Genomic DNA, 19418 nt, shown 5'->3' on the forward strand with positions numbered 1-19418 from the left:
TAGAAGCAAAGACAAGGAAGGACTGTGTGTGTGTGTGTGTGTGTGAGAGAGAGAGAGAGAATGTGAATGTAGCCTAGAAGCACGAATAGGCTACAGTCCATCTGGGGCCGTATTCACAAAGCCTTTTATCTTACCACTAGGAGTAGGCCTACTCCTAAATCGCACTAAAAGATTTTAGCTAGGAGTTTTCTCTTAAAAGTTATTCACAAAGCCTGTCAGACCTACTTTTAGGGCCCGTCCCATTTCTCCCCCCTTAAAACTTCCACTTGGTTTTGATTGCCCTCAACTTAAAGCCGCACGTTGGTCCATGAATCATTTCCAGCTTTGTAACTTGGCGCATGGTCAGAGCCGACTGGCGCTGGATCCGAACCCCAGTGTTCAAGATGGCGTTGACTATGAATTGGCCGGATTTACTAGCCTAGCCTCCACCATTCATTTGTATGGAGGGCGGGACTTAGTCACTCTCTCCAGTTATATATAATACCTCCATGCCCTAGCCCTACACGCGCACGCGCAAAAACGAGGGCCCCTAGTAAGGAAAAATGACAACTCCTAAACTAGAGTGAGCCTTTGTTGCTATGGATGACGCCATTCCTCATGCACGAGCTTGACTGAAGTGACCACCTTGATTGGCTGATGATTGTAACGCGGGAATGATTCCAAACACCTCCCTTACGATGACAGGTGACAGGTCTGAGAATGTGTGCGCTACACAGGTAGTGCGAAGGACGGAAGATGATGAATAAACTGAACTGAATAAAAAGGCCTAGCCTAAATGAATAAAGAGTAGGCCTAAGGCAAAACAAGCCTAGGAGCCTAATGAAACATGCGGATTGATGCAGTATCTTTGCAACATTATTAAATTAACCTGTCACCATAGCCTATGCCCACGTTTGCAAAGAGAAGAAAGATTTTAATTTGATTCACAATGAAACGTTACATTTAATTTACATGTTGACAATGAGTAGTTTTGGTAGTTGTTGGTGGCGTTATTGCATCCCTTTTTTGCCTACAATGCAAAATTGTTCCCTCGTGATTGGAAGCTCCTGTAGCCTGAACTGGCTGTCATACGCATTTCAAAACATCGCGACATGAAATGCCACAAAAAGGGTTTGTGAATAGGTCAGTTAGGAGTCCTCTCGACTTCTGTTAAGCTGTCCCCGACTTAGGTGCTACTTTTACTTCTAAAATGCTTTGTTAATTACTTTTAGTGAAAAAAATTAGGAGTCCTAAAGTTAGGAGTGACACGCCCATTATTTTTAGGATTTGCTCCTAAATTCGCCAGTTAAGAGCTACTTTTAGCCTTAACATTCTTTGTGAATACGGCCCCTGATCAATAGGTAGCCTATGTGCCTGGACACAATTTCATACACTGATTATTTTCTCACCATTCACATGGCTGGTCATTTGTGACCGGGAATAGCCTAGCCTAGGCCCTAGGCCTACATATTTGAGAGAAAAAATGTAGGCCTAAATCGTTGACCGCGAAGACAACAGAAGGGTTAAAACGAAAAAGGCTTGAAATATTTCGCTTTATGTGTAATTAATCTATATTATATATTGTTTCACTTTTTGAAATAGGACTACAATATGGGGAGGAAAACTTGTCAACAATATCTACTTTTTTGAGATGCACCTAGGCCTAGCCCATTTTAATTTTACCCGCGTTCTGATAAACTTCCAGGTGCAATCACTTAGCCTACAATTAACGTCACGAGATTTCCACACAGATCCCGCTCCCACACACAGACTTGGCTTCATTACAGAAGCCTAGCCTATGACAAAAACGCAGCCAAAAAGAAGCATAGCATAGAATATTAAAAACAACTTTTGTGGAGGGTGTGTGGTCTGGTATCCGAATGCCATTAAAATGGCAGAGGCAAATATCTCAGTGGATGAAAACCATTTCCAATGTCCGATTTATTTGGAGCTACTGAAGGATCCAGTACAGAGAGACGTTCAACCCGAGACCTGTTTTAGGTCGACATCTCATTTTGGCTGCCATGGTTGCGAAGCTAAAGGCCCAGGGTCTTCAAAGCACTCAATAAAATGGCGGGTTTGCTGAATCTGGCGACGTGGAGTGTACTGTTTGCATAGGAAGGAAACGCAAAGCTGACCAAACGTGTCTTGAGTGCCTTGGTTCCTACTGTGCACCTCATTTTTGCCGTCACGAGGAACTCTTTCTAGGAAAGAAGCACAAGATGGTTGAGGCTGTTGCTGAGGTCCAGACGAGAGTGTGTTCACAACATAGCAAACCATTGGAAGTTTTTTGCCAGACTGATGGGAAGTGTGTGTGTGTGTGCGTTGCATGCATCACAGATGAGCACAAAGGCCACGATGTAGTCTCACCTGCACGTGCTCAGGAACGTTTACAGGTGAGGTACAATGTCGAATGCTGATGGTGTTAGACAGATTTACCCCTCAATTATTTTTTAATAAGGATCAGACACCTTACCTGGCGTCAGATTCTTACTTCAGTGAACAATTATATCTTTTTTTCATTTCTGAATTGACCCAACAGATGCTAATGGAATCAAGCTTAAAGAGTGAAATCTCTAAGAGGGAAGCTGAACTAAACAAGCTGACAGAAAATGTTGAGCCTCTAAAGGTAGGTGGTGCTGAAAAAGCTATATATACCATATACCATAAGCTATATTAAGTTGTAGGCTAGTGCTGATGTTGCTGATCCACTTTGAGTTCATTAGGAAGAGAACTGGGCATGTGAAAAAGAACACTTCTGCCTATTAGACGTTGACTGATCATTCAAAAAACCTCTTATTGTATTATCATCAATGTAGACCAAATTATAGATCAAACTTCAGTTTTAGACTGGCCTGTTTGCTCAGTGTCAATTGTGTGCCTACTGCCTACATGGCATAATATATATTTTTTTAAAACATGATTACAGGACTAGGGTACACTGCACCTCATGTTATCTTGTGCTTGGCCTAACCCAGTGGTTTTCAAAGAGTGGGATGGGCCCCACTAGTGGGGAACAGAGACATGACAGGTGGGGCGTGAACAGGAGAATTTTTTTTCTTTATTAATGTCTGTCTTTTTTGACAAGGAAGATCATAGTTTCAAAACAAAATAGCCAGACACGAACATAACCTCTGTTGTATAACTTTCCAGACCAATAGCTTACAAGTTTGATAGACTTGATGCTATACTCCTATGAAAAAGTGTTCCCTTATTTATTTTGAGCAGTGTATTTTAACGCTTAAAAGTTCCCCACCTCCGAAGTGGGGAATGTCAGAAAAAGTTTGAAAACCACTGGCCTAACCTTAACACCAGAATCAGATTAGTGGGCAGCGTTTGCCTTTCCTGCTGATGTGTGTTAAGTCCACCTTGGTGTGAATAGAACGGGGGATGTTCTACACACAGCACATACTTTATTTAGGCTACTCTAGTAGTTTGTGTATGTGAAGTTGGCTATTTCTATCGCTGTCCTGAGTAGGCTATACTATATGGTAGCAAATTATTGATCCACTAATAGCAAGTCTGAACTACAGGAAATGGCCCAAGTGGGTGTCCCACCTTACCAATGTCCTCTGAGATTTAGAGTTAGTTTGTAGACATCATTTCATAGGCTTATGTATTTAGAATGTTTTCATTTTGCTTATTAGATTGTGTTTTATACAATGTAAACTTTTTTAAAAAAAAATAATTTTATATTATCTAGCCCTATGGTATTCAACTAAGGGCTCAGCGGGACAAAGAAAAGGATATTTACAAAACTGTCCCAAATACCTTCCCCACATTAGCTATTTCAAAACTACAGTTACACATTATTGTGTAGAGGATTGATGGCAAGAGACTGGATATGTGTCAGTTTTTACTGTACTGCACTAGCCTGAATGCCGTCCGATGCCAGCCACAACATTTGAGGTCGAAGTTCGTTCTGGACTTGTTCCCGAACCTGAGCTGTTCTGACCAATCAAATTGTCTGGGTGGGATGATGGACAGATGAGCAACCGTGCCTCGCTGATCACATCTGAGCACGCTTCGGTTAATTTTGTTTACACGTACATGGTTATTTTGAAAAACTGAGACATTTCCCTTTTTTGCCCTTCGTTTACACGCAAACAGAGAATTCGCCTCTGAAAATGATTCTTTCTAAACTCCGGCCAGAGTGGAGATTTTGGAAAACTTCGGTTGCATGTAAACTGAGAGAAACTGAGTTTTAGGCAGCTAACGTCACAGTATGCGCCAGAACTTGCACCTGTGCCAAAGGTGTGACCTATGTTTACATTTTAATTTGGCTATGGTCAGCATGGATGCATTCAGAGTAGCAGTCACATTTATGTTGGTGCAAACCTTTTCGTCTGTTTGCATTTCCAAATACAGTTCAAAAGAGGTAGCGATTCATTGCTGTTGTTGCTATTTTCAGGAATCTGATGGGCTAACGTGGGCTTGAGCTTCTCGTTACGCTGCCATCTACAGGTTTGGCATGCTCTTGATGGCATATATACACGGGTTAATGTAAACAAAAACTTTTCTGAAAACTGAATGTCTGTTTTCTCCCTGTGCGTTCGGAACGCCCCATTAGGGATAGATGCGTTGGCACACCAGTGGTCACACGTCCTGCTCTATGCCTTCCCTCCGTTGGAACTGATCACTCCAACACTCGCCAGGGTGTGGGAACGGGGCCTCGCACTCATCCTCATAGCCCTGCACTGGCCAGGGAGACCCTGGCTTGCGGAAATCATCCCGTTACACTACTCTCCGCCGCGGCCGCTGCCTCTCCGCAGGGACCTGCTGTCTCAAGCGAACGGGGAAATATTCCACCCTCATCCAGAGCACCTTGCCCTCTGGGTTTGGCCTGTGAAAGGCTGAATCTGACAGCTGCAGGACTGCCCTGCAGTGTCATAGCAACCACAGAGCGCTAGGGCGTCATCAACTAGAACGTTGTATGATTGCAAATGGTGTGTATTTATGGATTGGTGTATTAAAGCAGGGACTAAAGCCTTCCAGTGCTCTGTGGACGTTATCCTTACGTTTCTGCAAGACTTAGGCCATCCTTAAAAATATTTTTGTTTGCAGTAACAGCCAAAAAAAAATAAAAATGGGTCGGTAGGTAGGTCAATAATTTTTTTTTTTTTTTTTTTCAAGATTCAAAGTAAAAAAAAAAAAGTTCAATTTTGGTCATGGTGATTACGTAGGAATGAATTTACACAAATGTGCATATCGTGACGTAACTGACTGGGTCTTCAACCCGTGCCTTCAGGCGCACCATTGCAAACATCATTCTGATGCAGGTTATATAGACCAGCCTTTCTCAAACTTCTTTGACCTGAGGCCCGGTCATGGCAGACTTTTGGGTCAAAGGGCTCATCTACATGTACCCAGAAAGAAGGCTACAATAGCTCTTGGCCACGTTATATTGAAATTTGAGTATACAATACTCAATGTTAGACAGTGTATTATACAGTCTCTGCTCTGTTTCTAAGGAAGTTCCAAAAAACAACGTCGTTCTATTAAGTTTCGTTAAATAAATAAATAGCCTTCCAACAGGTTGAAGCGGAGCTTTGATACCAACGTTATCGATTAGTTTCAGTTTCTCTCGCGCAGACGCGCATTGATACTATACCACTAAGGGTTAACAACCCCCAGTTGGTTTATAAGCTCATTCCACCCGAGGAATGTCGACTTTGTGGGCTTTATTTCAGGGCTTTGCCATAGAGGATGTATGCTTGGCAGCATGTTGGGTGAACCCGATGATGTTTGTCAGGTTTTACAGACTTGATGTCACAGCCCCGACTTCGGCGCATTCAGTGTTAGGCACTGGGACGCTGGGGAGCGGGGCGCACTGATTAATTGTTTGGGATCGCAAGCCTGTCTGGCAATCCGGGAGTCACAATATCCCATAGTGAGATACCGAACGAAAGCTTGAAAGAAAACTTAAAGTTACTCGCGTAACCCCGGTTCTCTGATGGTATGAGTGAGGTATCTCACCAGACCACCCTTCCTGCCAGTTGCTAGAAGAGGTTTTTTTTTTTTATTACAGCGGTGCTGATGTTGTCTAGCACCGCTGTAATAAAAATGAGAAGGCTTTCGCAAGTGTTTTGAGCTGTGTGTAATCTTCCAACGGCTACCTCAGTAGAATTTGACAGCTTGTGTTTGTGTGCGTACATGCGTGCTGTGTGGAGCAGGTAGCAATGAAAACCTGAGAATAAGATGGCGTTTCATTGTTTCTGCGGGTCATTAAAAAGCATGAAAAGTAATTAAATAGATTTAAGTTCAGGCATGAAATGGCATGAAAAAGCATGAACTTCGATGTTCAGAGGCATTAAATTATGTAAACTTGATGGAATAAAAACATTGTTTTTCATGATTTATGGGGGTCCAAACCAAGAATTATAATGGCTCCAACGCCCATGCTGACAGGTGTGCACAATGTTATTTTTGAAAACGGAGAAAATGAATGAAAATAGCTGGCCACGTGCCACAGCCTAAAACATTGTCACTAGACAGATGGCTTCTAAGACCCCATTGACGCATAGAAAAACGCATATTTCCATGCAGTTTGGCCTTTCATTTACACGAAAACAGAGGTTTGATCAGCAAAAAACAACTATTTCTGAAAACCCCGGCCAAAGTGGAGAAAACTTTCATGTCCTTTTGCATGTAATCAGGGGGAAATGGGGTTTTTGCATTGTGACATGATGTTCCCTCGTTTGTTTGAAATCTCTGATTGGCCACCTGTTTACTCAAAGGGGTTTGCGACACCCTTCCTCAGCTGTTTTTAGCATTGGTGTGAACAAAATTATTCCTAAAAATGAGGCGAAATATCTTTTTCCGAATTGCCTATCCTGCTATGTATAAACTTGGTCTTAGATTTCGCTGTCTCGTGTTGTACAATATTGACAGAGCAGTAGCTTTAAAAAAACAAGCAGAAAACAATGTTAAGGCATTTGGGGAGAAGGATGGTTCGGGTGTTCAGACAGCTCATGGTAAGCTATTTCGTTGCTCTGATTGATAAGGTCTATCTGATTGGGTGCAGAGACATTTTCCCCCCTGTATTGATTAAAACACGCCCCATAATCACGTCCCAATGGAGCAATATCAGAATCAAATTCTGACTAGAATTGAGTATGACTACGTCAGGCTAGCACTGCACTGTGCACTGTGATTGTCATAGTATAACGGAAACTTAAAGGCTTTTACAGCATTGTGCAAAGGAAAAATTACAAAATGTGACCTGTTTTTGTTTGTTTGTTTTGTATCAGTCCTCTGCACAGGCTGCAGTGGAGCACAGTGACCGTGTCTTCACAGAGCTGCAGGCCTTCATTGAGCCGTGTAGAGGTGGCGGAGATGATCAAAACTCAGAAGGAGGAGGAGCTGAGTCGGGCAGAGCAGCTGCAGGAGGAGCTCAATGTGCTGAAGAAGAGAGCAGCTGATATGGCGCAGCTGGCAAGCAAAGAGGATTACATACATTTCCTACAGGTAATATCAGATACTCTGTGAGCATCTTGTGTGTTGTGTATTTTATTCATTGATGTTTTATTTTTCACTTTCTTATGCTAATAATAGATTGGGAACACCAAAGGAAACATACACGATGTTCCAGGTTTGGCAGAGTTTGCATATGGAGACATGTCTCAAACTTACAGAGGAGCTAGGCCTACTCTTATTGTTTCACAGATAAACCTTTTTTCAGTACTTAAAATAGAATAGACACTCACTCTAAGTGACTGGGTATAGCCTAATTTACGTTTAGTGCAATTGAGCGATAGAAAACCAATTTGTGCAATTGTTTCACCTACGTGGAAGCGTTTTCAGTTGAAATGTGCGATCATTGGTCCAGGCCAAAGTCCTTTTAGGCAAGTCCCTCCACTCGGCGGCCATATAGCAATGCTTTTTGGGCACTCATCGGGCATCCTATTGAGCAGAAATGCCCGTGCGCAAGGCTTCACGACACCAATCTTGCTCCAGCGGCCAGTTCAAAACACATGATTGGGAAGATGTCTTCACAACACCACATATGATTGACTCAATGTATTATTCACATCACACCACATGATTGGCTTAATGTATTCACATGTCGACGTTTTGGCGAGGAAGGGGTGGAATATGTGTAGACAACGGCCATATTGCCGTTACAAACTAACCCCATGCATGTCTATGGAGGATTTTTTGAGTGCTGTGTCTCCTCATTAGAAAGTCTCTGTCCAAACTGCCAAGGTGAAATGATCCCTTCCATTCCTGCATGCCTGTCAACTTTCGGTTTAAAACAAGTTGGCAGCGATTTAGCAACAATATGCTCTGCAATTTGTGTGTAACAATGGTCTATTTATTTTAACCAAAGAGATTATGCTGCGCCATCAGTAATTGATGTCTCTTAAAAGTGACTCTCCTTGATTCCTCCATCTTCCTTATATTCCTTCCATGTGTCCCTCACAAAACTAATCAGGAAGGGCAAGGAAAGAAGGGGGGATGGACAAATGGCGTGATGACCTGTACCCAGTGTGTTAGTATTTTGAGGACGAGGTAGCTCAGACTGTTAATGCAATACCAGGATTCCACTAAAGCTTGCTTTACTGAAAAACGTATGTGACTAACAGATTCTAGTCTTAGATAGATAAACATGTATTGGTCCTTTTTGGAAATTCTTGCACCAAACTGCTTATCAGGCAGACAGACAGATGGACAAGACAACAGGACCACAAACCCCCCCTGAACCTGAAACGTGGCCAAATGGGTTGTTGACTGTTGTAGAAAGAAATGGCTAATCTTTAATGCAATATCTACATTTTCCATTATCAGCAATCATTCATCCAATGTTCTAAAGGCACATTCTGTTTACTAATCTGATATCATTTTAAAAAGCTAACTGAGAACATTGGAGAACCCTTTTGCAATTATGAAAGCACATGATGTAATCTACAAACTGCTGCCCTTATTCAAAAAGCAATAAAACTGATCTCAGCTGGTATTCTGACTATAATGGAGTGTAATGGAAATGTGTGACCCCAAACTTTTGACTACACACACACCCACCAAGGATAAAAATACAAATGATCGTCCATCCACCAGATTTCAAATTCACTCTGATGCAGCATGCAGCTGTAATCTAATTTTTAAATGTGTAACCCAAGACCCACATGGTTTTGGACTGTGTTAGAATGACTGAAGAGACATGAGTTATATCTTGCAGGAAGATGACAACGTTGATGAAATTTGCTCAGTTAATCTTGAACATTGCAACCTGTGTGACTCATATAGTCCTTTTTTCTCTGTTATCCATATGTAGCCCATTGTAAAGTCCTCTACAGTAGATGAATATGAAATGGTATGATTGTGTGCATCTGATTGGGATCATGATTCACTTATTAATGTGGATGACCTCTGTTTCTCTACAGAGTCTCTTTCTTTTTCCCCAAAAGATTTACCAGCTGTCACTGTCAGGGAATGCTTCTCATTTAATGGTGTGCAAAGATCTGTCTCATCTAAAGGATGTGGTGAACGAAACATGCACAAATCACATTGGACTTATATGGAGAAGTGATATGTAAAATAATTCATTGATTTAGTGGAAACTGAAACGGATAAATGCCATGGTACTTTTAAAGTATGTCACAAGGTGCAACACATTGTATTTCCTTGTCTTCACAGTGAAGTTTGCAATGTTTGAAGAAATTACCAGAAAGCAGTTGATGAAATGTAAGTCACATTTGCTACAGAAAGTTGTCTTCAGATGCAATTGTGTCTCAATTGATTTGATCTTAACTTCTGCCTTTCCCCAACTCAGATTCCTGCCATCCAAAATGTACTCAGAATTCTGCATACAGACACCTCCGCTTGTCTGAAGATTGCACCAAAGTTGAGTGGAGTAACCAGACAATCAACTACCCTAATGGATTCACAGATTGCCAACAGGTGTTGTGTTTAGAACATCTATCCAAGTGTGCATATTGGGAGGTTCAGTGGAAAACTTCAAATCTCAGAGATGGCATTTCTATTGCAGTTGCAAACTATGACCTAGCACGTAAAGGTAATAACTGCAGGTTTGGGCTTAATAACGAATCCTGGTGCTTGGACTTTTTCACACAATAATGTGAAGACTGAAATTCCAGGCCCAGTCTCCCCCAGAATAGGTGTGTATCTGAATCACCAGGCAGGAATTTTGTCTTTCTACAGGATCTTTCGTGGTGATTTCTGATCTGATGGCGGGTATTATTTACAGAGTTCAGGCCAAATTTACCAAGCCTTTATGCCCAGGATTTTACCCATCATCAGATAGCTGTATTAAACTGTTCTAAAGGGTTTACTGGCTAAAGACAGTAAGAGTACACCCCAAATAAAACATTGCTGTAGTTGATGGCATGCAGTGCACACAATGGTTCAGTATAGATATTTGTGCAGGTATTTTCAAAGTTTATGTGGTGTGTATCATACATCATAAATACCCTGATGTTTAGAATTGTTCAAGAATTAAATTCTTTCCTGTTTGTTTGGCGTAGTGACCAATGATGTACAAAAGTAGTTGTAAAGCCTTGACTTCTACTAATAGGTCTGTGTTGAGATATGAATACATATGGTGATCAACTCTGGTTCCGAAGGATAATGTTCATTTTGAAGTATATGTAGGCAGAAAAGCAGAGCCCTTTGAATAGAACAGGCTATAGGACTGTTAACTATAGAAACATCACCTGCTACAAGATCGAAACAAAGTAGAGTGGTACCTGTGTACTGCCACAGGTCCATAAACAGTTATGTTGAGTAGAAATTATTTTGATGTTTTTATTTCATATTAAACATTTTATGGTATTTGGTTTTACCATACTGTGTGGCAGTAATTTTCATTTTTGATGTTTTGCAGCTTTGCTGACACAGGTGTACTAGAGAAACTGTTTGAAGCTTGGTCTGTGTATTAATGTTTATATTGTTCTCAAAAATAAAATTACTGCAAAATCAGTCCATATCTGTACTTATAATGGACAATGTTGGTGTCCCAACTTCACTAGAGTGTCTGATCCTCCATCTCATCCACATTCTCCACAGTCCACAGTCTCTTATCTCCCCGTTATCTCTTATCTTTCTTACTCCACCTTTACTCCGAGCTCGTCAGGACTCAGGGACGCCAGTGGCCTTCCCTTCAGCATCGCTGGCAGAGAGCACACAGCCTTTGTCTCCTCGTGGTGGACCTCTATAGACTTTCTCTCCCACCTCCACAGGTAGTCCATCTTGGCATCACAGTGCCAGGGATTCAACCCAAGGTCCACAAACATAACATTGGGATCCAGGGCTCCAGTGGGGAGATGGCGCAGGTGGTTCTCACTAAGATCCAGATACCTCAACTCCTTCACATGCTGGAACAGGGTTGGGGACAGTTTCTCCAGACGGTTACGTTGCAGAAACAGATATGATAGCGCATATGTGGCGTTGAAGGCTAAGGGGTCTATGGAGCGAAGTTTGTTGTTCTGCAGAGACAACCTCTCCAGGAGGGTCAGAGGGTCCAGAACTCCAGCTGGGATGTCCTCTAGCTTGTTCTCAGAGAGGTCCAGGGTGATCAAGCGGCCCAGGTTCTGGAGGATGCCTGCAGGAATCTTCTGGAAGCGGTTACCTGACAGGTCAATCCAGGTGAGGTTGCTGTTGCTGGGCAGCCAGTTGGCTTCTGCTCTGGAGAGGAGGTTGTTTTTGAGCGCTATGCTGTCAAGTGGGGCGTGGTAGAACACTCGAGATGGGAGGTGCGTCAGCTGGTTACCTAAAGGATGGCGAATGAAGAGATTAAACAGACCAGTTCAACACAATACATACTAATACAACACAATACATATTTTGGGCAGCAAGACTTGTCAGACTTATTCAGTAAATATTCTGACTTTTCAATGAAGATCTCCACTGAAAAAAAGCTCTCAGTCTAGACTAGGCAAGACTAGGCTTAATCCACATTTTGGAAACTGGTCCTTAGAATAAGCAAGATGTGCTTATTGACTGAGGAAGATATTTATTGAAGGACTGAGCATGGGTAAAATCAATATATTCTAAGTTTACAAAAGAGAAACTATTGATTTGACACAATTCAAAAACCTCTTGTTTTTCACTCTGAATTATACCTCCAATTTTAAAGAATACTTAGGTCTAAAATTTGGCCCTACCTGTAAGGTCTATGGTGTGGAGATAGGGGACCTCAATGAGCATGTCTGTTGACAGGTTTCTGAGCTCATTGTTAGACAGGTGGAGCTCTTTAAGAAGCGGCGTTGCTTGCAGGTCCTCTCCAGTAATTGTGGTAATATTGGTATACTGAATGGTCAGACTGGTGGTGTTCCTAGGCATACCTTTAGCCGGGAAGACAGAAATTGGTATGCTGTTGCATATTACCTCCTGGTCAAAATAGCAATTGCAGAGGTCTGGACACGGGAGGGCGCCATGCCAGCAGCAGATGCCAAGCGCAATATTTAGAAGGTACCGGATATTCATTTCTGTAGGAGTGAGAGACATCAAACATGGTCACAGTTTGAAGAGAGTTGAGGCTATGAACATTTAAGACGGTCTACCAAGTATAATAATTGTCTTGTAAACAGAGGTGTGTAACTATTGTCTACTTTTAGTAAAGAGTTGAGGCATTTTTAATGATAAGCAGAAAAACAGCGAGCCTAGAATTACTCAAAGAATCTGCAGTGTATTCATAAATATTTTATATGTGTATATCTCACCGTCAAAGATGATCAGAGAAGAATGTCTAGAACGCGCAGGCCACTGTATGCACTTGTTTAACTACCGAATGTCGACAAGCCCTATTTATCCACCTGAGATGTCAACATGGTGTACGGGAAATGAAGAAAGACAGGGAAAGCCGTGACCAATACAAAGTAAACAATGACACACAGCACACGAGGTTTAAGAGTCCATTAGTAAGAGAAATATAGAGTAGCATACTTCATACTCCTTCAAAATAAACAGTAGACTTTCCCATAATTCCAAATAAGTTAATATATTTTCCTTAACGTTTCTAAATGAAAGAAAGGGCACAGAATGTTGATAACTCTGTCGTTTGCACCATATACTCATTTCCTGAGTGAATGGAGAAAGATCGATAACTGTGAATCATTGATGAGTAACAGTTTGGTAAAGGCTGCCCTAGTCAAGGTTAAATGGATTGTAGGGTAGCCTACATCAGACATGTGATGCTGAATTGGCAATATACCACATGGTGGCACTGGACACAACCTTGGAAACGTCATTGTTGCAGGGTCTACATGACACAACTAATTGTCTATATCAACATGATCAAAAATGATTCATCTCCAGGAAAGTGGGAGACCTGCGATGATTGGTAAAAACATTCGGCTAGTGTGCGCAGTTATCGAAAATAAGTATTTTTTATGTTCTTTGCAGAATATGAGTCTGAGTTTGAAGAAATAATAAATAGGACGATTTTTCTTTTAGCAAACATTGAAAACTGGTCCCACATACCCGAACACTGTACAAGGGTTAAGTTCAAGTCCTCCAACCAAAGCAATCAGCAGTTAACGAACTGAAATAGTGATGAAAAGGTGATGACAAACTTTGAGCCAATACAGTCAGGTTGCTTGGAGACAAAGGCATTGAACTGGAGGTAAAAGTGGGACTGATTACCAGGGCCCCAAGGGGGGAGAGGGCCCCTGAAAAGTCTGGAATATATGCATGAGGGGGGCATGGGGGCCAATCCGAACTAGTACTGTCTAGTCTAGTCTAGTACTGCATTCATCAGCACAGGGCATCAACAGCAGTCCTTTTGGAGCGTAACAGGGACACTTGTGATGACACTTATGGCCAGAAGCATAGAAGTCGATATTAAAATTTGTTTCACACGACTTCTCCACAAGTCTAGGGAATAGTCTACAAGATTAATAGAAGGATAGGTGTGAATGTCACGATCTAAAACAAAGTGTTTTAATCGTATATTTTGGGTAAACAATTGCGGGAGAGAGGAAACCGATTCTGCTCACAAGCAAATTTGTACTTTTTAAGAATGAAAGTGCCGCACGTCAAATGTGAGCCAATCCGCGCATTAAAGGGTTCCCATAGGTGGCTCTACCTTCATGCGCAAAACGCGCCCGGTGGTGCCACCGCACTCTCTTGTCAGTAGGAACTCCAATGTACCTCCGTCACTGGTGACAGCAGGCGATGACGATGCGCCGCTAGGGGACCGCGTCTCCACACAAGGACCTGTCCCGTAGCAGTGAAGCGTCGCGCACGGATCCTGAGAGACACCCCGGAGAGTGGAGCGCATCGGTCCCTGGAAGTGCCATGGAGAACGCAACCTCGCCGGAGAGCGCAGCGTCGCCTGTAGACCACATTTTCAATCTCACCAAAGATGAATGGCAACTCAATGGCACCACCAGGGTCCCGGACGGCGCGTCCGAGGACTTCGTCACGGCCATATTACGCGTTACTAGGGATCCAGTGTCTTTACTTAGAACCACCGAGGGGGCTATAGCCGCTGGTTTACTAGCGGCACCACCTGCGCCTTCGCTGGCTCCACCTGAGTCGGGTCACCTGGTGGTCGCGTTTTGGGACTCGCCACTCAGTCATGGGATAAACGTGTTCGTGGGGATTATCCTGTGCTTCACCATGTTGGGGCTGGGATGCACAGTGGAGGTAGGCCAACTTGGGGAGCATATCCGGAGGCCCATAGGGGTGTTGTTGGCTCTGGTGTGCCAGTTCGTCATCATGCCTCTGGTGGCTTTTCTTCTGGCACTGGCTTTCTCCCTCGACGATGTGGCGGCCATGGCCGTCCTACTGTGCGGCTGCTGCCCCGGAGGAAACCTTTCCAATATTTTGTCACTACTGGTCAACGGTGAAATGAACCTGAGGTAAAGTCCGTTTATTCAACCGTGAGAGTATGCTTAAAACTATGATACAAACTAATACATTTCACAAAACTGTTTAATAACATTAAATTGAAAGATAAAGCAAGTGTATCCGACTAACTGAAAAGTATCAATGAATAACGCCTCTCTTCCGGTAAGTCATTTTCACAGGAATTATATAAGGAGAGCTTTGGGCACAGAGCGGATGCTAAATTGGCTGGTTTCGCACTCTCCACAGAGATGAATTAATTTGCATTTGTTGTGTTCAAAGAAAACATTTAATAATTGCCCTCACATGCAGAGTATGTCACTGTGAATGATTTGCCACTTTTCTGTAATTCTCTTTACTTGAAATCATTTGCGTAAAAGTTTTTTTTTTGGGCACAATCCTCCCCACAATTGTGCTAATGAATCTTTTGTCACCTTTCCAGCATCATCATGACCATCTCCTCCACCATTCTCGCGCTGGTCCTCATGCCGCTCTGCTTGTGGATGTATAGCCGAGCATGGATCAACACGCCCGTGGTGAACCTCTTGCCGTTCGGAGCGATCATCATCACACTGTGCAGCACGCTCATTCCCATCGGTCTAGGTGTCTGGCTCAGATACCGCTTCACCCGCGCTGCTGACATAGTCCTAAAAGTGAGTTGACATCTGTATTCTCTTTTCTTAATCTCAAACACAGATACACTTTTGCAGAATGTCTTACTCACAAAAAAATGCTCCCTAACAAAATGCTCCCTAACAAAAAAAAAAGAAATTATAGGACAAGAAATTATAAGTTATACTGCAGTTTTTCTGAAGTCCTAAAGTGCTCAATAATGTAGCTTAGTTGTAAAGCAATTGTTCATTTTCACTGTAAGGACTAAAAACTGGAATTTCGACACTCAAAAACTGTTAGGACACTTGTTTTTTGCAGGTTATGAAACACTTAAGGTCTATACATAATGCTCAGTGCTAATTCCATGGTATTGCCCTAAGTGATAGAATCTGAATCTGAGCCCTGGTCTGGCGTGCACGTGTAAATGGACTTCAATGGATCACCTTGAAGTCCATTTACATGTTGATTTCAACATTTCTAAAAATACTATCTTGATTATTTTAAATGGAAACATCACTGTGTTGAAAATCCAGTTATTTGCTGCGTGCATGTCGTCATTTCGTTGCCGCTGGGCGCACTGCTTAATCTCTTCGGTCTGTCTCCAGCGTGGACAGGCTGACCCTCGGGGCGCAGTGACATCACAGTCGTTTTCTTCCCAGAGCCAGGCTAGCTCTCTTTCAGACGAGCTTATCCAAGAGCAGCTCGGGCCGAGCGCTGAAATAAAGGACAGGGGTGGGAGATGTGTGACAGAATGATGTATCTGGGTGGGGGATGATAAGTGGAACGCATCAAGTGAAGTGGATAAAAGCGAGGCAGGCTCTCACTCGATGGTGGCTTGCTCTTTTCTCTTCGCCATAATGCGCACGAGGCCCTGAATGGCCCCACGTGCCACTCCGGTCGCTTTCTTCCTGAGGGATTCCCTTTGAAAAGCATGTTAGTTTCGAGACAATATATATATATAAAAAACACCAACTTCGCAACATCGCAACTCACCCGAAGCCCTGTGATGAATACATACAGTATGAAGCCAGTGGCCACCCACCCATACTCAAGCTGAGACAGATCACACAAATCCAACAAGAACAGTCAGACGACCATGGTAAAAAGAAACTGAACAAGAGAGAAAAATCCTGTATCCAGATTATCATGTAAGAGGACCAAGATATGGTTGCCCTTTGCTATGTACAGCATTTTGAAGTAAACCAGACTTTTGAAAGGTATAAACAGATAGGGGCACACATAGATGGACCAGATTACAATACTCTCTGCCCCCTACCATGGGGCGAGGGTGAGGAACAGACAGAAGTTTCATCTGTGGTGGAAATCTGCACTGTACACAATCAGCACAATATGATCTTTTCTAACATTCCGTTTCCACAAAGACAAGGCCCTGATCAAACACATATCCAAAAAGTGTCACTCTTAATACACAGTGAGTATATCTGTTATACAGTTCTACAGTATGATGGAGACCAATTTAAACTCTTGTATCAAATATGTCACAGCAAGCATAATTAAATAAACAGCTTCTTCCCCAGCCTCATAAGCAGAAATACCAGCCCCAACCTTTGGGTGACTGTGACATACTATATTTGGGTGAAAACAAACACTGAACTAACCTTTGATTAGCTGTCTTCACAAATGCCGCTCTTGTAAACATGTTCATGCCGTATCAAATCGATTATGGCTATGTTCTCACTGTGGTTTAAATCATTCCATAATCATATTTTAATCTGTAGGCCTGCCTTGAAATTATTCATACCTCCTTCACCAGTGTATGGGTCACAAAGAACTTCCAAAAGTTATTAGTTTCCAAAATACACTGAATACTTCATTCTATCGTCTTCCTATATTCTTACTACATTGAACACTTCAACCTATTGTCTTGCTATTTTCACACATCCGATGCATGAGTGTAAGGAGCATAAACCTTCTGAAGGCTTTCAAGTTCCCTTAAACCCACGGGACCCCTGGGTGTCATCTATGAGCTTGTGTGCTGTGCCAATGGAAAGCATTGCTGCTTACAACAGTCTTGTCAGCTCTCATTTAGAGATCACTGGATTTTGACCTGTTTCTCCTAAACCCTTCTAGGTTTCAAATAATTAGCAACAGAGTAAAGGAAAAGTACCTTAAGATCTTGAGTTGAATTTAAATTGAATTTGGGTTGAGACAAGAGGAAGGCTATTTCTTAGGAGATTAAATTAAATACCAAACAATGGTCAACATTTTACATTGATGCTAAATTGTCCTCAAATGTGTAAGAAGAAATAGGCAAGACAAAGAAGAGATCTTGTTTTGAGTTTTCCTTTCCTCTGGGGTGGGCTGTGGGAATATGACCCTCACCTGTTGTTCTTCACCTCCTTCCTCCTCCCCCTCCCCCCAGGTGTCTCTGTGGTCCCTGCTGGTCACCCTGGTGATGCTCTTCATCATGACCGGCGCCATGCTGGGCCCCGAGCTCCTGTCCACCATCCCGCCGTCCGTCTACCTGGTGGCCGTGCTGATGCCGATGGCCGGCTACGGGGCGGGCTATGGCCTGGCGCGCCTCTTCGACATGCCGCCCAACAGCTGCCGGACCGTCTCCATGGAGACGGGCTGCCAGAACGTGCAGCTGTGCACGGCCATCCTGAAGCTGGCCTTCCCGCCGCAGCTGATGGGCGGCATGTACATGTTCCCACTGCTCTACGCACTCTTCCAGGCGGCCGAGGCCGGCATCTTCATCCTGGCCTATCGCATGTACCGGACGGAGGTGCTCCACAAGGAGGACTACCTGGGTGACAGCGACGACACGGACATCAACTACAAGACACTGAAGGAGGACGACGGGGCCTTTGACACGGCTTATGGCTCGGTGACCGTAAGTGACCCCAACTCCATTGCGCTGGAGTCTCGAGGAACACCCCCGACCCCGGTGTAGGGACTACTAAAGACACTCAAGAGAGAAAGAGACAGAGAGACATACAGACATACAGGCGAGGGGGTGAGCTTCCATACCTCTCTTAACACTGACATTCCCAATGCAATCATGGCTACCATCGCTGAAACCTCACCACTCTCCTCAGCAGCTCCAGAGAATGCCACAAGAGGGCTGGTTAGCTGCACCATGGTCTTGTAGGGGCTGATGTGCCCCTGGGCATTTTTCAGGACATGAACTGATTCCATGTTTCATTTCACTGAAAAACAACAACCGCAACCACTGCAACGATTGAGGATGACTGTATTTGTGTAACACAATCACCATGTGAACTGGTGACTGATGACATTTATGTTTTCAAAACACATACGCTGTTTTTTTTCCGGCACATGTTCACAACTTCACAACAGGACAGCTACGCAGATGGGATTTCTTTGCATGGAATCCATTGAACCATACTTCAAGCTTAATAGTACTAAAGCCTTATAGCCTGGAATAATCTACCAGTGGGTTGAATTCACAACTATCAATGGAACACTCCAACTATACAGGTTTACATCAACATTGTATTGACTATTTTCATGAACCTCATTCATGAAATCCTGTGTGAAAGGGGAGCAATTTGCTGGGTCAAGACTATTAATTATTCCAGACACTGATGGTGTGTGGCATGACTAATAAACCATTCTCTGTTCATAAAAATAACTCATTTAATATCCTCAAAAACAATGGTCCTCATTAGAAATAATGATGGTGTTGCTATGTGATTTGTGTGAAAAGAAGATGAATTGTGGCTTTAAAATTAAGTGCTCAGAGTCAGAGCTCCCATCATGTCATACTTGTGCCTCCATGGCTATTCCTTGCAACACTGCATTTGTAACTTACATTTGTAATGCGATGGTTCATAATCACGTCTGATTTGCTTTTTTTAGCCAGACACATTTCACCAAAGCATCCATGTTAAATACAACAATGTGTGATTACTTCATAAATAAAATGAAAACATCGTACCTTTAACCAGTTAAATTGTGCAATTATGTAAATGTTTGCCATAGCCTATGTTAAGTGTATAAACATTAATAAAATATGCACTGCAAATTCCTTCTGC

At 42.9% G+C, this 19418-nt stretch overlaps 2 protein-coding genes and 2 long non-coding RNA genes across 4 annotated transcripts; 3 read left to right on the plus strand and 1 right to left on the minus strand.

The window, feature by feature from the left end:
• The first annotated feature begins 1431 nt into the window (after positions 1-1431).
• LOC125300512 lies at positions 1432-9501 on the plus strand. Its single transcript, XR_007194556.1, has 4 exons — positions 1432-2375; positions 2522-2608; positions 7230-7446; positions 9363-9501. It is a non-coding gene; the product is annotated as an uncharacterized LOC125300512 (long non-coding RNA).
• Positions 9502-9519: 18 nt separating this feature from the next.
• Positions 9520-10917, plus strand: LOC125300513. Its single transcript, XR_007194557.1, has 2 exons — positions 9520-9663; positions 9752-10917. It is a non-coding gene; the product is annotated as an uncharacterized LOC125300513 (long non-coding RNA).
• si:dkey-90m5.4 (leucine-rich alpha-2-glycoprotein) lies at positions 10730-12768 on the minus strand. The gene is made up of 3 exons (XM_048252506.1): positions 12660-12768; positions 12102-12425; positions 10730-11707 (listed from the first exon to the last, which is right to left on the minus strand). Exons 2-3 carry the CDS (start codon positions 12421-12423, stop codon positions 11043-11045), a joined length of 987 nt encoding a protein of 328 aa, XP_048108463.1. The 5' UTR covers positions 12424-12425; positions 12660-12768; the 3' UTR covers positions 10730-11042.
• Positions 12769-13431: 663 nt separating this feature from the next.
• Positions 13432-19411, plus strand: slc10a4 (solute carrier family 10 member 4). Its single transcript, XM_048252505.1, has 3 exons — positions 13432-14801; positions 15230-15440; positions 17783-19411. Exons 1-3 carry the CDS (start codon positions 14236-14238, stop codon positions 18311-18313), a joined length of 1308 nt encoding a protein of 435 aa, XP_048108462.1. The 5' UTR covers positions 13432-14235; the 3' UTR covers positions 18314-19411.
• The last annotated feature ends 7 nt before the right edge of the window (positions 19412-19418 follow it).

Source organism: Alosa alosa, chromosome 9 (genome assembly GCF_017589495.1).
Source record: "Alosa alosa isolate M-15738 ecotype Scorff River chromosome 9, AALO_Geno_1.1, whole genome shotgun sequence".
In the NCBI taxonomy this organism is placed as follows: domain Eukaryota; kingdom Metazoa; phylum Chordata; class Actinopteri; order Clupeiformes; family Clupeidae; genus Alosa; species Alosa alosa.

Bases quoted from the DNA above. Each gene is read 5' to 3' on its own strand.
- slc10a4 (XM_048252505.1), top strand. From the start codon at position 14,236: ATGGAGAACGCAACCTCGCCGGAGAGCGCAGCGTCGCCTGTAGACCAC. The intron at 14,802-15,229 runs GTAAAGTCCGTT...TCACCTTTCCAG, and splicing joins AACGGTGAAATGAACCTGAG to CATCATCATGACCATCTCCT. The intron at 15,441-17,782 runs GTGAGTTGACAT...CCCTCCCCCCAG, and splicing joins CTGCTGACATAGTCCTAAAA to GTGTCTCTGTGGTCCCTGCT.
- si:dkey-90m5.4 (XM_048252506.1), bottom strand. From the start codon at position 12,423: ATGAATATCCGGTACCTTCTAAATATTGCGCTTGGCATCTGCTGCTGG. The intron at 11,708-12,101 runs GTAGGGCCAAAT...GCCATCCTTTAG, and splicing joins CCACACCATAGACCTTACAG to GTAACCAGCTGACGCACCTC.